This window comes from Stegostoma tigrinum, chromosome 24, assembly GCF_030684315.1.
Source record: "Stegostoma tigrinum isolate sSteTig4 chromosome 24, sSteTig4.hap1, whole genome shotgun sequence".
NCBI lineage: Eukaryota > Metazoa > Chordata > Chondrichthyes > Orectolobiformes > Stegostomatidae > Stegostoma > Stegostoma tigrinum.
The window spans coordinates 17,622,352-17,643,878 of NC_081377.1; the positions used below are offsets into that span (position 1 = coordinate 17,622,352).

The 21,527-nt window shown below is 40.6% G+C and overlaps 1 protein-coding gene across 6 annotated transcripts in view; it reads left to right on the top strand.

The window, feature by feature from the left end:
* Positions 1–21,527, top strand: part of dlgap3 (discs, large (Drosophila) homolog-associated protein 3) — a 690,985-nt gene that overhangs the window by 575,084 nt on the left and 94,374 nt on the right. For all 6 annotated transcript variants that reach the window (XM_048558167.2, XM_048558163.2, XM_048558164.2 and 3 more), the window contains one exon: positions 17,841–18,061. In XM_048558167.2, the coding sequence (XP_048414124.1) occupies positions 17,841–18,061 (221 nt within the window). The remainder of the gene's footprint in view (positions 1–17,840; positions 18,062–21,527) is intronic.

A 21,527-nucleotide genomic window follows, 5' to 3' on the forward strand; every position in this document is an offset into this window, starting at 1 on the left:
GAATTGAATCCAGGCCCCTGGAGCAGTGAAATAGCAGTGCTAACCATTGAGCTACACCTATCATCACAGAGGAAGATGCAAGCGATCTAGTGAGAGTGTCTAGTGAGAGTATGGAACTGAAATAATGTAATATTAGTAAAAAGTAGAATGGAGGAATTAATGGCACTAACAGATGACAAGTCCCTGGGATCTAGTGACCTTTATCAGTGTTGATCAAGATGGCTACAGAAATAGCAGATGCTTTGTTATTATCTTTCAAAATTTCATTAATTCTGCAATGGTGCCTGCAAATTGGAAGGGTGCAAATGTAACCCCGGACTTTAAGAAAGGAGGAAGAGAGGACACATGGAATTGCAGACCTGTTAGCCTGGCAACAGTGGTAGTGAAAATACTCGAATCTATAATACAGGATGTAATTACTGTCCCTTTAAAATAGTCGTCCGATTGGATAGAGTCAACATGGATTAATGAAAGGGACATCTTGTTTACAAAACTTGAAGATTTTTGTGGATGTTACAAATAGAATCAATAAGAGAAAATAAGCAGAGGTATTGCATTTAGGTTTATGGAAGGCCTTTGATCAAGAGAATTAGCAAACAAAGTTAAAGCGCTTTGGATTGAGGATAATATCTTAGCATGGATTGGTCTTCCAAGTGACTCAGTCGTAGTAGGTTTGTTTAAAGAGTGTTCTGTAACTGAATTCGCATAGCTGATTTTGTACCTTTTTACTTTTTCAAGTGCTCCATTTTAAAAATAAGCAGTAGCAAAGCTTTACTCTTTAACAAAATTAAAGGTTAGTTTGTACACTGTTGATGAAAGATATTAAGTAAAAAGTGATACACATTTCAGCCAAAATACAGTTACAAAGATTAAACATAAGTACAGGTAAAATATACTTATAAAGACTGAAGTAAGAGCAGACTCAGTTATTGTTGAAGAGAGATAGGTAGGAACTGCCGATACTGGAGAATCTGAGATTGTGAAGCTGGATGAATACAGCAGGCCATGCAGCATCAGCGGAGCAGGAAAGTTTGACGTTTCGGCTCGAGACCCTTCTTCAGAAAGATTCTTGTTGTTGAAGACTTGTCTTGTTTGAAGAACTTTTCTTCCTGAGGGGAAGCAGATGAAACCTTGAAGCCAGAATTCAGCAGCATGATTGATCTATTAATTGAATAGTTGGAGTTTGTTTCCACAGGTGGAAAAAGCAGAACAGATTTTGAGAGAGTGATTTGAAGGATCTAATGTTGTGACCTTCAGTATCCTTGTTCAGCTTAGCAGTCCATTAGCTCGTTTATGCTTCTCTCATCTCTCTCTCGGAAACCCTTTTCCTCTGATGGTGTTTTTCAGAGTTCCTGGAGTTCTGTTCAAAATAGGCTCTCACAGCCTGCCTTATCCAGATCAAAACTTCAGATGGCTGTTATCCTAAAACTTTGATGAATGATTGTCCCACAAACCAAGGTCAGGTTTGCTGGAATTTCCTGTGTTGTTCTTCCAGTCTCCTGTTCTCTCAGAAGCCTTGAATTCTCACAACTTTAAAAGGACCCATTGTGTGTACAAGGGTGAGTTGAATTCCAAATGTCACCCTTTGTGTTACTTACTGAGATAGTATGTCTCCTGGGCTTTGTTTAGCTGTAATGAATCAACAAGAGCAGTTAATTGACTTCTGGGAGCCACCTTCTAAGATGCTATGCAAGTTTTAAAAGCCAATTTTAGTTTTCTTTTCAGAACTTGAAGTAATGTAATAACACAATTGTGTTACAGGTGTGTAGAAGGTTACAAATACATAGGCAATATTAAACTGAAAGTAGACCAAATAAATTGACACTTCACCATGAAGGAAGAAATGTCTAAGGCATTGGACATTAGGAGGGGAGCAGGTGAAATGGTACTGTTTCTGTTCTTGTACAGGAAGTTGAAATGGAAAACATTGTTGGGGACTATTGAACAATAAGCCTGAGTGTTGTGCAGTGAATGGTACCTTCAGAATGCTGAAAGAGGAAGGGAAAGGAAGATGAATTGGTAACAGTGTCACACTGGCAACGGCAGAAATATTGAAGTATCGTTCATTGACTATGAAGACTAATATGATGGAAGCTGAAGGTAAGGGAAATTCTATGCATCCTAATGTGATTTTGGGCTAGAGGAGAAGGAATGAGAGCAGAACTGCAGGTAATAGAATGAGCACAATCACAGGAAAAACAGTCAACATGGGTGGGAATTCTTCATTGAAGCAAAAGAAAGCTCTGTTAAACTTATTTCTTACGTTATATGTCCACATATCAAAAAATATTTTATTATCTGTAAAACATTTAGAGTTGTTCTGCCAGTGGTGAAGGACAGAAGAGAGATGTAAGTATTTCTCTTTGTATCTTTTCATGGATGGAAGGTAAAAGGTGACATTGTCAGAATAGATGCAACAGACGCAGAAACTGAAATAACAAAGTGTGAAGCTGGATGAACACAGCAGCCAAGCAGCATTTCAGGAGCACAAAAGCTGACATTTCGGGCCTAGACCCTTCATCAGCGAGGGGGATGGGGAGAGGGAACTGAAATAAATAGGGAGAGAGGGGGAGGCGGACCGAAGATGGATAGAGGAGAAGATAGGTGGAGAGGAGAGTATGGGTGGGGAGGTGGGGAGGGCATAGATCAGTCCAGGGAGGACGGACAGGTCAAGAAACTGAGATGTTGGAACAGAATCCGGATAAGGAACAGATTGGAAGAAAGTGTAATCAAGGAGCTTTTCTGCTCAAAGTCCACTGCCTCAATCAGTGATGTTAGGTTCAGGCTGCTTCTCTGATAGTCAATGAGTGGCAAAATTAGCAATTTCATCGAATAAATTGGATTTTCAGCTTTATTCACTTTAATATAAAATCTTCACTTATTGTGCATTCACCACAGTGGAACGGACTATGTTTTCAATTTCTAGTCCATTCTGTTAAATAGGTTACAATAGGAGAAAAAATATTTTCCTGATTTTTTTAACACGCATTGTTCTGTGACAAGGTAATCATTTGATGTAATTAAATTCCCATTGCATTTGTAATTGCCACAGGTGAAGCTTTTAGTATGATTGCAGGCTTTTATTTACCTATTCATGGGATTTTGAGTGCTGAACAATGGAGGATATTTGTTTCTTACAGATTAACAACAGCCATATTAGCTGCTGGTACACAAATTATTTGGGTGCTCAACTCAAAACATGAAGATAAACTTGCACCATTTACAGGATCCATAAGAAAAGTAACATTAGTTAAGTCAATGATTCTGAAGTTGAGTCTATTTGAGTTTGAACCACTCAAGGTAAAGAATAGTGACTTAAAATGGCATCTTGCTGCTTCGTAAGAGGGAGGGAGCAAGAGACTGCTTGGGATTAAGATGGTATGCTGTCTGCCAAGTGACCTCAACTGGAGCAACAATTCATCCTTTTCTTTTGTCCTTAGTGTAAATGAGTTCAAAGAACGCTTTGTGAAATTTGAAGTTATACATGCCTTACTTACAAACATTATATACGTTCTTAAATTTCTAGTTTGTTCAGACTCCAAGTTAGTGGCTTGAGATCTCTAAAAATGTTAGCAGTGTGCCTTTTGCCAGGCTATTTTTTGCTGCTTAGTCCTCTTTGTTTGTTTTTCGAGAAGCCCTTAGTTTTTTACAATTTGTTTGTATATGTTTTTTAATGACTAATACCAAAATATACAAATCCCATCAGAGATCTAAGTACATAAAAATTCATGTGGGATGACTAGATGAACAGACCTTGCCAGCATGTTGGTCAACATTCCTTCCTGAATCAGTGTCATGAAAAATAAATAATGCGGTTGATGTCAGTTTGCCTCCAATGGGATATTTTCCCTGATCTGGCAATGCTGATGTTACCTCCCATAAATAAGAAAGTGGGCATGGATATCATAGGATTGACAAATCAAACAGATGTTTATAGCTAATAGCTTTATATACAAACATTGCAATCGCAGGTACATAAATAATGATGTTAATATTAAGTTAATGAATTACAACATTGATGGGTGCTTCCAGTAGAGTGCCATGCTTCAAGTGATCCGGGGTAGAGGACCCTCAAGTCCCATGCTATGATATAGTGATGATATCATGAGCATGTCTCGAGAAGGCATATTGTCTTATTGACTGTGAAACACAACACAACTCTCCCCTTTTTCCAAACATGATAGCTTGTCTCCAGAAATGTACAAAATTGTACAAGAGCATGTATTGTTAGTTCAATAGTTACACAAACAAGTAAAACAGATTTAACAAGAACATTTTAAACTTTACAGTAGTGCTTTAGTAGTCTGACATTTTGTCTAGATTGGTATACCACATCTAAAGAGATCTGTGTTCTTCTTTGTTACACTTCCCTGATGAATAGCTGCTGGTTGTTGCCTCTCATTGTCACCACACCATCATCATCTCAGTGTTCCTTCTTTATTTTCTTTGTGTATAGTTTTATTGTGTTGGGCAATAGTTTGAGCTGGCTTCTGTTCCTTTGCAACAGAGCACCACAATCACTAAGGCTTTCCTGCGATCTGCGCTGAATGCATATTTTAGAAACCTTCACTGGTATCCAAGTATTTGGATTTCTAACTTGCCTTCTCTGCCCAGTGCTCAGTTTTGGTAGTTCTGTACTTGCTCTCTTATTGTGTATCTCTTTCAATTTTTATCACTGAAGAAGAATGACTTGTGTCTTGGAATGATCAGACAATTGGTTTTGGGGTGAGGTCATTCCTACTTGTTTTTAGCATAAGTTGTGCAGAAGATGGTGATCCCTTCTTCATTGAGAGTGCATGAAAATGCAGCAATACAATATAAAATCTTTCTTTGTTTCTCAACACCTAATAACATTTATTTAATAGTATGTTCATACGTTCTGCTAGAGGAAGGGGGGGTAGGGTGATGATGTGTGTCATTTCTACTTAGAATTTATGTCTTTAAATTGACAGCGTACTGCAACTCATTGCCAGACACTATCTGATCCAGAATACTGAATAAACTGAAAATAGCATTCTTCATATCAACAATGCTTGTACTTGTGTTGCTAAATCCTCAAACAATGGGAAATTTAGAGAAGTACTGTACACCTCATGAACTCTGAATAGCTCTGATTTTACTTTAATCCAAGAAATGAATTGGATATTCTGAGGCTTTAGAGACACCTTTGCCTACTAGAGCTGATTAGCTTGGCAAAAGTCACGTGCAATCATGAGTTTTTGAATATCCTGCCTAGGCCGGAAACATCAGTCTTCCTGCTCTTCTGATGCTGCTTGGCCAGCTGTGTTCATCCAGCTCCACACTTTGTTATCTCAGATTCTCCAGCATCTGCAGTTCCTATTATCTCTGATGGAGGGCATGTGTCTTGAGCAAACCTGACAGCTGAAATACCTTGTCAGCAGAAATACAAATGCATTGTGAAAACAAATTTAAAAATCTGAGACAACATGTCAGATTCTCTTTATCGTATAGGATCACATGGTAAATGAAACAACCCGTACCATCAAAATAGTGTTCTAAATGTTGTAAACTCTTGGGACTCTCCTGCGAAATGGACAAACTTGTATCCATGCTTCACATCTAGTTTGAAAAATAATTTTGCTCCTGAAAATTAAGCATTTAGTTCTTCCAGCATCAGTATTTTGGGTGGGCACCTTTTAAGTGGAAGATGAAAGCTCCTTCAGTTAACACTTTTTATATGAGGATAATGACAGAGTTACAACAATCTGTAAGTTGGATGAGTTTCTAAATTTTACCATTTTTGTTCAATCGCATCGCTGTCTGCTCGAAGCATCCCTTGAATGTGCAGACTGCACTTCCTTAGAGGGCAGCACGGTGGCTCACAGTGTCAGGGTCCCAGGTTTGATTCCACCCTCAGGTGACTGTTTTTGTGGAGCTTGCATATTCTCCCTGTGTGTGTGTGTGGGTTTCCTTCAGGTGCTCTGGTTTCCTCCCACAGTCAGAAGATGTACAGGTTAGGTGGTTTGGCCGTGCAAAATTGCCCAGAGTGTCCATGGATGTGAAGGATATGTGGATTAGGCATGGAAAATACAGGATTAGGGCAGGGCAAGTGGGATGCTCTTCGGACGTTTGGCGTGGACTCGATGGACAAAATGACTTGCTACCTCACTGTATGGGTTCTACGGAGGATCAATCAATGGGATTGCATTAACTTTCACATTGACAATTGCCCAATTTCTGTCTGTACAGTCATTTGAGACTGATTAGATTGGGTCATTTGTGGTCTGTTCTGCCACCATGAGTGTGGTTTGAATGTGAAACGTTGTGATTATATTGAGATCTGTGTGTAATGGTAATCCTGTCGGTGCTCAACCTTTGTCTATCTACCAAGTAGAAATTGTCAGGTGTGATTCTACCAGAGAACACAGTTGTTGATCTGTTTTACTCTGTGAGACCCTTTTGTAAGCTGTGCTGGAGTGCACTATATGGTGAGATATGCAATTTCCATGATGCGTTGTGGTAATAGGTTAGTTTTAGCCTTTGTGTTGATTTTAGCTTTTTGAGTGCACTTTCCTGTCCTTTCAAGATGTATGGTAATAATAGTTGTAAAAGTTTCTCATTGCCTTACACTGTTGGCATGGTGTATGAAGTCAACAATATGGAAAGGTTCTTGGTCACTTTCTGAAATTTGCCTTTCACTTTATTGTCTCTGAACCACCTTGATGTCTATGCATTTGTGTGCCTTCGTAATGTTTCCTTTGCCAGTGTCATAACATCATCTCAGTTACCTGTGTTTTGTTCTGGGGTTTAGCTTAGCCTTTAAATCACATCTTTAAATCACAAATTTAAATCACATGACAGGCAACATTTCTTACTGATTTGTTGGTTTGGTATGCACACAAAGCATGTAATTACTGTTGATTTTATGCTTGCATCCGTCCTCAAGTACTGCACCAATAGTATGACCCTTTGTCTTGCCTGAAATACCGTTGCAAAATGTTTTGTCGGTGTGGAAGCAATGACGAACTCACTGAGCCTCTTTGAAAATCATGCCGTTTGCTGTGACATCCCAAGACAAACTGGCCAATAGACCCCTGCTATCTGTGTATGAATTGGGGTCTGTCAATGCTAAAGTTAAATTTTACCTTGAGCTAGTCATCAATAAACTTTTAGATCTTTTATGGATCTTCCTGATCAAACATGAAAGCAATTATATTAACATGTCAACAGCAAGCAAGATTTTTATAGCTCTTTTTCTTGGGAACAGCTTTTACTTGGTATGTAATGTCGGACCATATTCACTAGTTGAACAGTTAGGTTCAGTCATGATGCCATGGATGCCTAATCCAAATGAGGTTTCCGTTAACCAAGATTCCACCTTAAAAACATTGCACTTTACTTCTTTCAGTCATGTGTCCTGACTTTGTCAGTTTACATTTAAAATACCATTTTTTTAATTAACAAGACTTTACAGCTATTGTTTTGAATGACTTGCCATTAATAGAGCATTCTAACCTTTCAGACGCCTGTACGAGACTAGACTTGCAATTTGTCTCTGCTCAAAAGTGCTGGTCAGCCTTTATGAATAATACCACCTCTGCAGTTTGTTTTGTCTTTAAGGAGCTTACATTTTAATCAAAAACAAAGCTGCTGTATTTTTTTAGTGGTTAATGCCCGTATAGAAATCTCTCTAGCTGTCTGTATTCATAGAAAGTAATGTTGCTTAAGGATGAAAAACTCTCCCTCTGTCTGACTTCTCCAGTATCCAAGGCTAGTCACCAGTTGGTCTTCAATCAGTTTTCCAAATATCCACCACAAAAGTATTAGAACTTTTTACGGATGGCCACTGCTACCATCTTGCTATGTGTTTGCCTTCAAATGGGGCTTTTACCTGATGTGATCATGCTGGTATTACCTCCCAAATAGGAAGTAGGGGTAGATGTCTTGGCATTGAAGAATCCAACAAACATATGTTACAAGCAGCTATCATATACAAACATTACACTCCTCAGAGAAACAATTGTCTGGGCAAACATTAAGCTATTAGGTTATAAAAAAAAATGAACATGCTTCAAGTGATCTCAGGTAAACAGAATTTGAGACCTTTATTCCCTGAGGTCACATGCTTTTCGACAGTGATGATACCATGAGCATTTCTCTTAAATGCACACTGACCATCATACAACAGCGGTCATCAATTCACTTGCTTGGCAGGCGATCTTACAGAACATTGAGCAGCCAGAAATCTGAAAATTTCATCATCTGAGAAGGACTTAACATATTGCCAGCCATTTTCATGTTTATGGTTCATTTTTACTGGCAAATTGCAGACAGGGTCAGTTACAAAGAAAGGAAAGTTATCTTGAAATTCCAGAAAGGAACAATTATTGAAACAGGAGGTGATATTCCAGTCAAAGAAATACTCCAAGGCAACACATGGTGTAACCGTGTTCATTTGCAAAATATTAAATTCATAAGAAGCCGTCAACATTGCCTTTTAAAGAATTGATTGTGAATTTGTTGGCCCTAGTTGAAATGGTCAGTAAATTATTAAGTCTCTATGTCTGAACTAAGAGGATTGACATTGATGAGCTTGATTGAAAATTGTTTTAGTCATGGAAATCTGAAACTTATGCTTAATAGGAAAGATTTAGATGGGGAGAAATGTATGTCTGGTTAGAGATTTCACAGCTACAGAGATTGAGTATTGAGGTTGGTTGGCTCGCTGAGCTGGTTTGTTGTTTAGAAGACGTTTCATTACTGTGCTGGGTAACATCCTCAGTGCAGCCTCCGATGAAGCATCGGTGTGTTTTCGGGGTCGAGCTCAATGTGTTTATTAATAGCATGTTTCGTGGCGTGCTTTCATGAAGTCGTGGTTCTCCCTGACCATGTGGATTGAGTTGAGTGAGTATTGGTCATGTCTTTTTGTAGCCACTTGGTGTTCATGTACTCTCGTTGTTATTTTCCTTCCTGCTTGTATGATGTAGTGTTTCTTGCAGTCTCTGCAGGGGATTTTGTAGATGACATTGGTCCTGACCATGGCAGGGAGTGGGCCTTTAGATCGAGTGAGCAGTTGTCGTGGGGTTCACGTGGGCTTGTGTGCAACTCTGATGCCCAGTGGTCATAGGAGTCTTGTAGTGAGTTCCAATGTGTTCCTGATGTAGGGTAGCATGATGAGTGTGTCGGGGCGTGTAGACTCTTTCTGATGCTGTTCGTGTATGCATCTTCTGATCTGACCAGTTCTTTGGATATCCATTGTCCTTGAACACTTGGAAGAGGTAATCTTCTTCCTCATGGCGTAGTTCTATGTTGTTGCAGTGTGTTGTTGCCCATTTAAATAGTGTTTGAACACATCAGGGTCAGGGCTCACTGCGCTCGGGGACAGAGTCAGGGCTCACTGTGCTCGGGGTCAGGGTCAGGGTTCACTGTGCTCAGGGTCAGGGTCAGGGCTCAATGCACTCTGGGTCAGGGCTCACTGTGCTCAGGGTCAAGGTCAGGGTCAGATCTCACTGTGCTTGGGGTCAGGGTCAAGGCTGACTGTGCTCAGGGTCAGGGCTCGCTGTGCTCGGGATCAGGATCAGGGCTCACTGTGCTCGGGGTCGGGGATCGCTGTGCTCAGGGCCAGGCTTAGGGCTTGCTGTGCTTGGGGCTGGGGTCAAGGCTCGCTGTTCTTGGGGCTCGGGTCAAGGCTCACTGTGCTCAGGGTCAGGGCTCGCTGTCCTCGGGATCAGGGTCAGGGCTCACTGTGCTCGGGGTCAGAGCTCGCTGTGCTCAGGGTCAGGGTCAGGGCTCGCTGTGCTTGGAGTCAGGGCTCACTGTGCTCAGGGTCAGGGCTCACTGTGCTCAGGGTCAGGGCCAGGGCTCACTGTGCTTGGCGTCAGGGCTCGCTGTGCTCAGGGTCAGGGTCAGTGCTTACTGTGCTCGGGGTCAGGGCTCGCTGTGCTCAGGGTCAGGGTCAGGGCTTACTGTGCTCGGGGTCAGGGCTCGCTGTGCTCAGGGTCAGGGTCAGGGCTCGCTGTGCTCGGGGCCAGGGTTAGGGCTTGCTGTGCTCGGGGCCGGGGTCAAGGCTCGCTGTGCTTGGGGCTCAGGTCAGGGCTCGCTGTGCTCGGGATCAGGGCCAGGGTCAGGGCTCACTGTGTTCTGGGTCAGGGCTCACTGTGCTCGGGGTCAGGATCAGGTCTCGCTGTGCTTAGCGTCGGGGGTCACTGTACTCAGGGTTAGGGATCACTGTTCTCGGTTCAGCACCCTTGATATCTCTCCCTGCCCCAATCAACAGCAGGAGGATGGTGTTGATTCACAGCAGGCCCCACATTCCAGGTGACTCGTGTCTTTGAAAAGGGTCCCCTCACCCGCATCCTCTGCCACTGGAAACCAGAACATTACCTCAAAAGTGTTTGGTTTTCAGGCTTCCAGCCATGACTGCTGAGTGAATGATTCAGTAGCAGCAGGAGATGAAGCCTATCCACAACTTTCCCACTCAAGATTTAATCAGGGCAGAAATAGGACGACAGCGGGTTCACATTACCAGTTTACCAGGAGATCGAATTGAATCCCACTCATTAAGTATGTATACACAGCCGTCACAGCTGCATTTCTGATTAATATTCTTGTGCGTTCTGTAAATGTTATATATGGATTCCAAATGGCCAGGTTTGGTTTTGACATTTGATGTCCTTCATTAAATTTTATAAAGTTTCCAATGGTTCTGAGTGGTTCCTCAGTGTAATGCAATTCAGTATTGGAACCCAAAAAGGAAAACAGATTAAAATAAAAGAAACTAGTGACTTTTGACATCTAATGTGTAATGTCAAAAGGGAGCATACAGTTTGCTTTGGGATACACTCTTAGCTTGACGATTTTAGCTGAGCATTTGTGTTTACAAATCATGATGAAACTAAGAATATAAATGTGCCAGATGAAAATAGGGGTGATATCCATTCGAGGTAAATGTGGAAAAGGATGTGGTTCCAAAAACAGTTTGCTGAACTTGCTGGATAAACCATGAACCATCTTAGGAGCACAAAAGCTGACGTTTTGGGCCTAGACCCTCCTAAGATGCTGCTTGGCCTGCTGTGTTCATCCAGCTCTACACTTTGTTATCTCGGATTCTCCAGCATCTGCAATTCCTATTATCTCAGAATAAGCCATTAGTTTGTCATGGAATATATTCCAACTCATAATGAAAGGAGTCTGCAGCTTGGATATAACTCCTCAACTTTCTCAGATGAGCACCTGGAGGGTAGCTAATCACTCACCAAAGGACAGAAAGATAACCTAAGTATCAGCAGGCAAGTTAGCTTACGGATCAGTTGTGGCAAACTCTACAAACCCAAATTTCAAAATCAGTGTGTTTAAAACCTCAGAAAGTAGTAAATGATAGCCACCATGGGTTTAACAAAGGGAAACAATATTGGATTTCTTTACCGCACAAGAACTGTCAATAAAGGGCATGTAGTAGTTGTAGTATCTAAAAGTTTTACACAGTTAGATAATTTATATAAGCAGAAGTATCAATGTGAAGAAAGAATAGAGGTGATCTACATTGATATGGCTACTAGCCTGACATTTAGGAAAGGGCCTTTTAACTTATTATTTCATGGATGTTGGTTATTGTTGTCAGGACCAGTTGCCTGTCCTTAATTACCCGTGAACAGAGTGGTTTGCTGAATCATTTCAGAGGACAGTTAAGAGTTGACTACAGTGCTGCTGATCTGCAATCACATGTAGGCCTGCCAGGTGAGAGTGGCAGATTTCCTTCCTAAAGGACATTAGTTACAACATAAACAAAACCAGAGATTGCTGTAAAAACTGAGCAGGTCTGGCAGCATCTGTGGAGAGAAGGTAGAATTAATGTTTCAACTCCAGTGACCCTTCTTAAGAACAAGTCTATTCTGAGGAAAGGTCATTGGACCCAAAACGTAAACTCTGCTTTCTCTCTACAAATCCTGCCAGACCTGCTGAGTTTTTCCAGTATATTTTGTTTTTGTTTCTGGTTCATAACGTCCACAGTTCTTTTGGATTCAGGTTTTTATTACGATGATGATCAGTGATGGTGACCATGAAATTAGCATACTGTTCCAGATATTTTTTCCATTCAGTTTGTAATTCCACCATGGGGAAGCTTGAACCTGTGTCACTACAGCATTAGCCTTAGCTTGTGAATAATTACCCAATGTTACTATATTACCACCTCTGCCAGACTATGGTACTGCTGACTCAGCTATAACATGGTCTCATGAAATGGTGCCCAAGGAGCATGTTATTTAAAGCAATGCCCCAGTGTTCTTTGTTACCTGTTCTGCTCTGTGACTATTGAAGGAGAAAGGTAGTGAGCATTTACTTGATTGGTTAGATTCACAAGGATCTGGGACAAGAGCAGAGTAGTTGGAATAATTCAATCACTCTTGCAATGCATGATCATGTTGGGGTCAAATGGTCACTTCCTGTACTGTAAGAATCTGAGCCCAGTTAAAATACGCCAGGTGCCAAACTACCTTCAATACTTAAAGAGGGAACGTAGTTAGATGTAAAACCCTCTTTGTGGATTCGAGATGCTTCACAACGAATGGTTTACTTCTGTTTTGTCATCCAAAGTGGTAGCTAATTTTGTTGCAACAAGGTCTCACAAAATGAAATGTGATGAACAACAAGTTCAGTTGGGGGATGTATGCTTCCAACACAAACAACGAGATAAATGCCTCAGTTTCTCTCATCTGAGGGATAGTGCCTCTGACAGACCAGTATTTATACTGCAGTGTTAGCCTAAATCATTTGCTTAGGTCCTACAGTGGGACTTGAACCTCTAACCTCTGATTCAGGCAAGGGAATGCTCATACCAAACCGAGCAGGTTTAGAGCATGGTAGACATATTACAGAAAAGTCAAAGAACATTTGATGTCAATGTGTTTCTGTGTTTCTCAAATATAGCACAAGAACTTTCTATGAATAAAGTAAATAAGCATTCACTTCATTTTAGCAATGTGGCACTTCCTGCAATTTTAATATACACCTTAACCCATTTAAGATTCACAAATATAGAAGATAGAGGAATGTCATTTGAATGCATTACATTTTCATTTAACAAATGCCACAAGCAGCAATCCCTAGATTCAACTCAATTGAAGTTTGTAAAACTGTAGATTATGGTCTGTATTGCACATTCATAAATTTAATATCTTGTATGAGTTTTCACATCAAAATAATGCATTTTTGACTTTGATGCCTCTTTGCTGCTGCCTGCTATTCTAACTCAATTCTAGAAATCTCACGTATTGACTGTAAATACTGGCACCTACACTCTCATTAAAGATCAGCCCAGGCTTGGAGAGCTGTCCATGCAGTTCTCTGTGTTAGCTTTCTAATTTCTGTAATTTTTGGACTGTATATGTTTAACCAATAATTGAAAAGTTGGATCCTCAAATTGGGAACACTTGCCAACCACACACCTTGGAATATTTTTGTCGGTCAGCATTCCAAATCATGTGTCACTGAGAGCAGTGATTTCGATCAATAAATGCTGGCCAATAAATGCTTGCAGCTGGAACTCCAATAAGAAGCCTTTTGGACAGATGGTGCTTTACAGAGATTGTGAGAAAACATAAGGCCAAGCTGCAGGGAATTATACAAATATGCAATGCACAATATCTGGATCCGGACCAACAGCAGCAAATTAGACCAGACAAGTTGGCTGGTACCAAGGGCTGGACAATTGCTGCAACATTGTATGACAGGGAACTAAAACAAACTTTCTTTATTCACTCACAGGATGAGTGCATTGCTGTCCAGGCGGTACTGATTGCCCATCCCTAATTGTAGTTCAGAGTCAACCACATTGATGTGGGTCTAGTGTCACATGTAGGCCAGGCCAGGTAAGGATGGCAGTTTCCTTCCCTAAAGGACAGATGGGTTTTTCCGACATTGACAATAGATTCATGGTCATCATTTGGTTCTTTATTGACCAATTAAGTGCCACTTACTGCCACAGTTTTCAGTCAACAGGAGGAGTCATAAACCAAGGAGGAGCATGTTACATCACTCTGCACTGTCCTCTGACTGGAAGTAGGGAGGGGAGAGATCATCCTATAATACTGGCTTCCTTACAATGTTCAACACTTGTCTACCATCCAACCCCTACCTCCCCAAAGCATGCCCCCACTTCCTTCCTTGCTCCTGAATTTGAACCTGAACTGAAGATAACTTCCAGCAGTGGGTGCTATTCTTACTGGTGACCCCAGGACAGTAGGATCAGCTAGCAATTCTCTGAGGCTGGACCTCCTCCTGAGTGAGAGGCAGAGATCCTACCTCCAGCTCATTAACTGCCCTCGGAGTGTTAAACATTATGGGATGCTGACATCAGGTGGAGTTGCAATCCTTATTCTCTCTTCAATTGGGGAAAGGTTACTGCCACCTTAAAATTCAGCCCCAAATCCCCATCATCGCCGAGATCACCTACTTTCACCTTCTGTAACATCATTTGTCTGTATCCCTGCCTGAGCCCATCTGCTGTTGAATGACTCCTTGTGTGCAACGTCTTGCATGGTCTTGACAAACCTACCTCTGTAACATTCCCCAGACTTACTATCCTCCAAGGTATCTACCCTCTGCGAATGCTGACCTCTAATACATCCTTCATCACTAATGGTGGCTGCACCCTTCTGCTGGATAAATGCCAAGTCTGTCAATTCCTGTCCTAAATGTTGCCAGCATTCCAACTCTCTCCTCTCCTTTAAACCATTCTTAACACCTACATGTTTGCCCAAGCTGTTGATCAACTGTTTTAATATCTCTTTGTCAGGCATATGGTCAGATTTTCTTTGAAAAATCTCCTAACGATATTTTGCTGTGTACGAAGTGCTACATAAATGTAAGATGTTAATCTTTACAGCGAAAAGTGCAAGACATCCACCAGAATGGTGAACATACAAACGTATACTTTCGGAGCAGAAACAAGCCCACTGGCACTTTGAGCCTACTCCACCCTTCAGTAACATCCTGGCTGACATGAATACTCGATACTCCCACCCACACTGATCGCCTTTCTCCACCTTGTTTGTCAAGAATCTATTTACTTTCACCTTAAAAGTATGCAGAGACTTTACTTCCACTTCCTCTGGTGGAAGAGAGATCCAAAGACTTCTGACTAAAAACCGAATGAAGATGTTGTAAATCAGGAACAGAAGGGGGTCTGGCAGCAACTGTGAAGAGAAATCAGAGTTAACATTTTGGTCCGATGGCCCTTCCTTCCTCGAGGAAGGGCTGCCAGACCTGCTGAGCTTTTCCAGCAATTTCTGTTGTTGTTGCCAAAGACTTATGAACCTTTTTGTGAACAAAAAGCTTATTATCTTGGTCTTGAATGGATAACATTTAGTTTAAGAAGTGACCACTAGTTCTGAATCCTCCCACAAGAGAAACATCATTTCCAACCCACCCTGTCAAGACCCACAAGGATCTTTTATTTTCCAAACAAATCACCTTTTACTCTCATGAACTCGAGTGAACACAAAGTTGTTCTCTCTCTCTGTAAGCCAACTCAGGCAGTAGTCTAGTAAACCTTCTCTAAACTGCTTCCAATACATTTACATCTTCCTAAAATATGGAAGCATATACTGTACAAGTAAAGCCATTATCAATCTTAGTATGAAAATAAGATGCTTGCAGGAAAGTCTAACCCACAGTGATTTCTGTTGAAAAGTGCCTGCAGTAAATTAGCCCACAGTCAGATTGAATATCTGCAATGTGACAGTTGCTGCTGTGATGTTATCAATCAACAGTGATCAATTGAACAAACATATTGAGACAATTCAGGCTTCATAACCTAAGCTTTTATTGCCTTTTAGTTTGAATTCCTTTCTGAAGATGTTGTCACAACATCCTGAATGGGCAGAAGCAGAAGTAGAAATCTAAATTCAGCATTTGGAAACAAATTATTCCTCTTAATGACGCTAAATGAAAATCTAAATGGATGTTTTTCAAGTCAGCTACAATATAAAGGTGCTTGCATCTGATAAAACAAAGTTGCCTCTAACATTCAGGACATTGTGATATTCTTTTGCATTTATTTTGCTGTGTCTTTTTCATTTGCACTATTTTTGTTTCACCAACATAATTACAATTGAACGTGCATGCATCTGACATTATAGCATATTTTTATTACTGCACAGAAGTGGCAGCCTAGATCATATGATCAAGTTACTACCCACAATTGAACCCACAGTCTTCTGATTCAGGGGTAGATCACCAGCAGCTGAGGCAAACCAACAGTGTTTGAAAACCAGAATCTGCCAAACATCTTTTGGAGGCACTGGGGTGGACAAAGACAGAAGCCACATGACACCAGATTATAGTCGAACAGATTTATTTGAAATCACAAGCTTTCTAAGCACTGCTCCTTCGTCAGGACTTCTGACTTAATTAAATATGTAATCAGTGCGTAACTTTATTTCTTTTTCATGGGGAATGACCGTTACTATGATGTCATTTCTGATGTCCTCATTTGTCACTTATTATTTTTCCTTGAACAGAGTTTACATTAAGAGTCAAGTGTCAGCCACATTTGGAGCCACATGTAGACTGATTGGTAGATTCCCTTCCTTCAAGGGCATGAGGCAAATGGATCTATACAGCAGTGGAGGCTGGTTGTTATGTTCATCGTTAATGAGACAAGCTTTACATTTCAGATTTACTAATTGAATATGAATTCTGCCAAAAGCCATGTTAAGATATGAACTCACTTTCCAAAGCTTTAGCCTGAGCCTCTGGATTGCTAGGCTAGTGACACTAACACAACCTCCTTAACATGTGGAATTTTCTTATAAATGCCTTTTGCATCTGTGATAACAAAGTTTATTTTCTGAACAAGGAGCAATAGAACAGACAAGTGGATGGACAGGCACCTGAAAATTGCATATAGTTGAATTGTGTTTCGCTATGAAACATCTGGGTGTCTTGAAATCACTTGGATAATTGTGGGGTAGATCTGCATTGGATTGATGTGTGTATATTTTTAAGCATTCTGCTTTTGAGAACTATACACTGAACTGGAATGAGAAACAGAAACATTGGTTTAATGCTGATGAATTAGATCCTTATTTTCAAGGATTACTATTCTGGGCTTGTATCAATTCCTGATGTATATAAGTTGGTTCTGATGAAGTTGGCTCACTTGCAACAGCAATGAGATCACGGCTAAAGTTAGTTTCCAAAGATTTAAACAGGATTTTAGAAATAAAGAGTTTTCAATAATAAGAGAGTTTAAAAAGCCATTTTTGTTTCTAAATAATGCGTTCATGGAATTTGAATGCTGGCAAGGTTAGAATTTACTGACTATCTGTATTTAGCCTTGAAAAGAAGATGGTGGACCACCTAGAAGTGCTGCACTGTTTAAGGTGAAAATGGCCCCATTATGCTACTAGTGAAGAATTTTAATATGTTAATGTAGTGACAATGAAGGAAGGCAACATGTGTTCAGAAAATCTACAGAGCAGAGAGCAATGCCCCCACTGACAGGGCATCAACAGGCTGTTAAAATGATAAAAGCTTACACCCCATAAATGACAATGTTTCCCTATTGCAATGGCATTTCCTCTCACTGATTAAGTGCAAGAATATTGACATATTTTCCAAAGCCAGGCTGAGACCTTTATCTATGTCCTTGTTACAAAACTTAACAATGTTCTGTCTACATACCTTTTCAAAAAGGCCCTCAAGTTGCTAAAATACCATACAAGTATAATTTGTCATGCAATGAAAAACAACTAGTCAAAAAGAAAGGGGAAGATGTGCCCATATTGCTCAAAAAGACATATTCTTTCAGTCAGAAATATTCATCACAGTATTTGGTTTAACTCCTTCATCTGTTCTGTTTTGTATTGATTGTTCAGGTGCCCCAGGATGAATGGGGTGGTGGCTATCCAGGAGTGAACAAGGATGGTGAAATCCCTTGTCGGAGAATGCGCAGTGGCAGCTACATCAAAGCAATGGGCGATGACGAAAGTGGAGACTCTGACGCAAGCCCGAAAATGTCACCCAAAGGAGCTTCTCGGCATGAGACCTATCCAAAGCTGTCGGGTTCGGGAGGCAGCAGTGAACCGAGTCGCTCAAAGTAAGGTTAATACCATGGGCTATGTGGTCATGCTTTTTTCTTGTTGGGTTTTGTAACATTCATTCCAGAAACGTGTCATATAGTTAAGATATAAACACATGCCATGACTGTTTCATGAGAATGGCACCTCAGAGATGCACATCCAATTCAGAAACAAAAGACGCATGGTTTGTAGGGAAGCTTTCATTGATATAATTATTGTCATTATCTGGGATGGCAAAACTATCAGAACTCAGCGGGGAATATGGGTTGGTACTGTGGTCCTCAATTTCTCCCTGGAGTATGGACAGGAATCACAACTAAGGTTTTCACTTGAGATTGCATTAACACTCTGCATTTGTCGATGGTCATTGTTATGGACCAGACCAAACCGTCTCAAAATATATTAAGAAGATAGCCAAGGCCCTAACTTTTCTTTTAAAGGTAAGTGCAAGGTGTTGAGTTGCAGATAAGCTTTGATAGGTCACATTACTCGACTTTAACCAAGCACATTTTTACACTACAGTTAAAATACAGACAAAATAAAAAGATTTGGTTTAACTGAACTCTACTGAAATGCTTATCAAAATAATATATCTATTAACTATTACTAATTAACTATTCTGATATGGTAACATCTTATAAACAGTCCTTTGGCAAAGGCAAATGCAGTAAAATAGATTGTCTCACATGCAATTCTAAGAGCAGGAAGAGAACCCCAGCTTTTAGCTGTAACAGCGAGAGGAATAAGAGCTTCCACGTTTGACTTAAAGATCCAGCAACTGCTACTGAAAACTAAGACTAAACATTCTGGTTCTTTGGGAGCTTGAGCCCACCCATTCAGGCCACCTGTATTGCTCCAACTTTAAACAAAACCTTTCTTCACAAAAAAAGGAAAAAATACACTTTGTAAAGCCATAATATTGTCACACTAAAAAGATCAAGATTGTATTGAATCCAATGCTCGAGTGCTTCCTGCAGATGGATAGCTACATAGTGGCAGATGTAAATAAATTCTCCGGGTTTCCAGTTTGAAAAATTGCACTTAAAATGTATTGTGTTGATTAGGGTCATAGATTTAAGAGTAAACTAAAATTCATTTGCGTAATCTCAAATGCATTATTTCATGATTCAGCACAATTGGCCAGTGTAACAAAACCTAATTTTTTTCTTTTTCCTTCTTTCCACTTAAGATATGACCCTAATACTTTGATAACTTGGTGTAATTTTATTAGCACAGCAGAAAGAAACCATATGAGCAGAATTAAATTGTTGCAATAATTAAGTACAGCAGTCCTCCAACTGCAAATAATCTGATTTTAAGTCATTGAAAATGATTTTCAGAATGCTTTAATGGATCATTTAATAGTTTAGTTAGTGTAATCCAGGCAGTTTCTTAATAAATTCAATAGCTTTTCAAATGAAAAGCAATTCAAAAGTGCTTAACAATTGACTAGTGCTCTTGGACCAGCATGATTGGTTGAAATCACAATTTTGACCGGCTTTTGGAAAAGGCCTGATCTAGAAACATTGAATTGTCAAACTGTGTATACCACACAGGCTTAAGTGGCTTTTGCATAAAACTGATGCATTTAAAGTGGGAGTGAATCCTGTGCTGCTTGATCTGATACTACCAACATTGTATTGCTGGTGGTCATGGTTCAAGTGGAAATTCAAACCATTGTCCTTATTTTGATTCACTGGATAAAAATTAGCGACTTGAGAAACATTTTTTGACTTTTCCAACTGTGCAGTATGTTCATTCATCAATGATTAGGGAAGGCAATAAAATGATCTGCACTTGTGTATCTCTACGGTTTCCCTGAACATTTGATGCTTCATATCAAACAACTGAGTAGGGTAGAACAGAACTTATTAATAATAACGTGCTTCTGCTATCTATTGCTTTTGCATTCAATGCAGCATCCACTGTTCATAGAGTTTTTCAAAATTCATCCAGTTCCTGTCACAAATGGTTTACTTTGTCGTGAAAACAAAAAATGCTGGAAATTGCAGCAAGTCAGTTGGTGTCCATGGAGAGAGAACAAACTATCGTTTGGCTCGAGATGACTCTTCTTCAGAGATGATTACTTTGTTACCAACTTTGGCCTTGCAATGACAGACTAGTTACTGGACAGTGGAAGTGGACACATGATTGCAAGGGCGCACACTGTTTATGGGGAAAAAAATCTCTACACGAAGCTAAACGCAAAAGATGTGTATAAGTTGCCACAACTTGGCATCATTTTAATTACAGAAATTATAAGAAGAAAAAGTTGAGACAAAGTTAGGACAAAGTTCAACTTTTATTCCTTCCTCCACTCCTGGGGGGTTCTACGGGATGCTGCAGCGGAAGCCACACCTTAGGCTGCCAAAGGTAGGATTTCTGGACCAGACCCACCACGCTGCCATCACCAAAGCTGACGCTGAGGCTATTGCATCACTGCCGTTGCAAGGAGGGCCAGACTGGGCACACCTCATTGCCAATGCTGAAGAGATCACTCAAGCCATTGCCACTTCACTCGCCATTTGAAGCCGCCACATTGACGCCATGGCCGTGAGGAACGAACTGGAACCACCATGCTGCCTCGGCTGAAATCACCACACTATCACCAGGAGAAATGTCGATAAAGCTACAGCCACAAACAATGGACATCTGGGTCCTCCATGCTCCTGTCACCGCCACAATGGGGTCCTTGTGACCGACCTCCTCCACTGGAGGCCGCAGAAAAGAAGATGAAGGGTCTAGACCTGAAACATCAGCCTTCCTGATCCTATGATGCGACTTGGCCTGTTGTGCTCATCCAGCTCTATACCTTGTTATCTCGGATTCTCCAACAACTGCATTCCTATCATCTCTGATACAATCTTCTGATAATGTTGGAAGTTCACGTTGCATGAAATCTAGACATAATTTCTTCTAATACTTTCATACATCTCTTGGTCTCCGTGCCTAACTGTCCTCATGAGGGCAGTGCTGAAACCCCATCTGAAACAGCTGCCATCCTTGTGTTGTAAATATTGTGTTGTTAGGAGGGGAGTCCCAGCTTTGTGACTTGGAGATGGTGGAGGAATGTCAATCAAGTCAGGAGAGTGTGTGACATGGAGGAGAACTTGGAGATTGTATCTTTCCCATGCTTTTATACCCCTTGTCATTTAGGTAGTTGAGGTGGTAGCTTTGGGAGGCACTGTCTAAAGACACTTGTTGTACACTGTTGCTACCATCTGCTACTGGGGAAGAGAGTGAATGATGAAGATCGAGTGTAGGGTGTCGATCAAATGGATTTTATTTTTTCACTCACATTGAGCTTGTCAAATTTGTCAGAACTGCACTCGTCCAGGCAAGTAGAAAGTATTCAATTGCGCACCTGACTTGTGCCTTGTAGATGTAAACAGGCTTTGGGGAGACAGGAGGTGTTCTTTTAGATATAGAGATTAGGAGTTGGTCATCCCTAAACCTTTAAGCCTGACCTGCTATTCAGTATGA